This window comes from Cibotium barometz, chromosome 24 (genome assembly GCF_041138505.1).
Source record: "Cibotium barometz isolate CiBa-2024 chromosome 24, ASM4113850v1, whole genome shotgun sequence".
In the NCBI taxonomy this organism is placed as follows: Eukaryota; Viridiplantae; Streptophyta; class Polypodiopsida; order Cyatheales; family Cibotiaceae; genus Cibotium; species Cibotium barometz.
In genome coordinates, this window is record NC_141069.1 from 30,238,118 (window position 1) to 30,240,191 (window position 2,074).

Below are 2,074 nucleotides of genomic sequence, written 5' to 3' on the forward strand. Positions count from 1 at the left end.
GGCACCAATAAAAGGTTACAAAACAGTGACAGTAGGACATGACAGTTTACAAACACATGGACACCTTTCAAGAGTAGAGCGGCATGAGACAAAATGCATCGACAAAGCAAAATAGGCTGGTATTTCAAATTAGTCTAGAAGCAAGTACAAAATGCTGTAACATCAGCTAGTTTTTGCAAGCTTGCGGCTTGAGACCATGACCAACGGGGTGCTTTCTACATTTCATAGCGAAGAGCTCGAAGAGGGTGGCTGACTCGTGGTGGCTGAATCATTGCTATCACCTGTTTCTTTGGGCTCCTCTGCACCTGCAGCCTCCTGTGCACTTTGAGCAGCTTCCACTGCCCTCTTTCCATTCTTCCTCCTCTTTCTACCTGCCTTGTCCTTTGCAAATGTTGATGCCACAGCCAAAACCTCTGCCTCTGAGAGAACTTCAACTGTCACCTCCTCAGCACTTTCAGTAGCTTCCCCCGCCGCTTTGGCCTCCTCATTGCTTTTAGCCTCCTCAGTGTCTTTGGGCTCCTCTGCACCTGCAGCAGCCTCCTGTGCACTTTGAGTAGATTCCGCTGCCCTCTTTCCGTTCTTCCTCCTCTTTCTACCTGCCTTGTCCTTTGCAGATGTTGATGCTGTAGCCAAAACCTCTGCCTGAGAGAACTTCAACTGTTACCTCCTCAACAGCCGGCATCTCTTCATTGTTCTTCTCGCCTTGGTCAGCAACCTCCTCAATCAGATCACTTCCCCCCTGTTCTTTCTCCTCCGGTCCCTTTTCGTCTTTGTCTCTCTCTTGCACTTCCGCTTTTAGTCGATCTTCCCCCATGCTTGAGTCTACAGCAGGCTCAGCCCCTTTCCCTTCCCTTGTGTTGGCATCAAGGTCTTGCAGTATTTTCTGCACTGACTTGTAAGGATCTTCTTTAAACATGTAAGTGGCATCTGACTTACTGTGACCAGGGAGATCCTTCCTATCCATTGGGGTGTTGTCATGGGTGTCCGCACCAAAAGATTCTCTACCTACATATGCACAAAGATGAAAGACAAGATTAGATCATCAATTCAAACAATATAAACATATAGTGTCCAACAACACAAACACCCCACTTACTCTTCAATAATGACCTCCCTGACACCCAGGCCTTTGCCTCCGAAGGGATTGCGGTGTTGCAACGTGCCTTCATGCACATATCTCTTGTTCTCAACACAACTGCAAAACACAATGGATGGTACTGATGCCTGTAGGGAAGCATGAAGGTACCAACCACGTAAGAAGCCTCCAAAGCCTCCCCACAGGCAACACAAGTACCAAACACATAAATTGTGTTGGCAGGGTCCACAACATGAGGCCTTGGAGTCAATGTATATTTCATCCCCCTCTTCACATTAGCACACAACTGATGTACAAATTCTTGATGGTCTTGGGTCTCCAAGAATTCATTGTGGAGCTTCACATACTCCATCTGCAAAACAGACATACTCTATCCACTTATCCACCAAAATAAACAATTAGCAACAAGGAAGTACACAAGTAGTACAAAAACTGAACCAGAATAGGTACCAAAACAGGTAAATTATACCATAATAGTTCTAAACAGCACTAAATGGGTAAATGAAGTTTCAACAACTCCCAAGCCAAACCCAAGCAGAATAAAAACAGTACTAAAAAGGGTCGTATTGTACCAAAATAGTTTTAAACAACACTAAATTAGTACATGAAGTACCAAAAACTACCAAAACAGTACTAAAAAAGGTTGGATTATACCAAAATAGTTTTAAACAACACAAAATTGATACATGAAGTACCAAAAACTACCAAAACAATACCAAAAATGTAGCAAAGCAGTACCAAAATAATATCAAATAGTAGCAGAATAGTACCAAATAGTACTAAAATAGTACCAAATAGGTTACAGACAGTGCTAAAAGGTAGCAAATCAGTACCAAAATAGTAGCAAATAGTAGCAAAATAGCACCAAATAGGAAACAAAACAGTACCAAAACAAAACCAAATAGTAGCAAAATAGTACCAAAATAGGTAACAAAACATTACCAAGACAAACCAATGACAAACCAAAACAGTACCAAA

General features: G+C 42.5%; 1 protein-coding gene across 1 annotated transcript; it reads right to left on the minus strand.

Moving 5' to 3' along the window:
- Window positions 1-269: 269 nt before the first annotated feature.
- Window positions 270-1,255, minus strand: LOC147625165 (uncharacterized). The gene is made up of 2 exons (XM_086818949.1): window positions 1,097-1,255; window positions 270-1,005 (listed from the first exon to the last, which is right to left on the minus strand). The coding sequence occupies exons 1-2, from the start codon at window positions 1,236-1,238 to the stop codon at window positions 593-595; spliced, it is 555 nt and encodes a 184-aa protein (XP_086675075.1). The 5' UTR covers window positions 1,239-1,255; the 3' UTR covers window positions 270-592.
- Window positions 1,256-2,074: the final 819 nt, after the last annotated feature.

Coding starts and splice junctions, on each gene's coding strand:
- LOC147625165 (XM_086818949.1), bottom strand. CDS start 1,238: ATGCTTCCCTACAGGCATCAGTACCATCCATTGTGTTTTGCAGTTGTG. Junction 1,006..1,096: donor AGGGAGGTCATTATTGAAGA/GTAAGTGGGGTG, acceptor GTGCATATGTAG/GTAGAGAATCTTTTGGTGCG.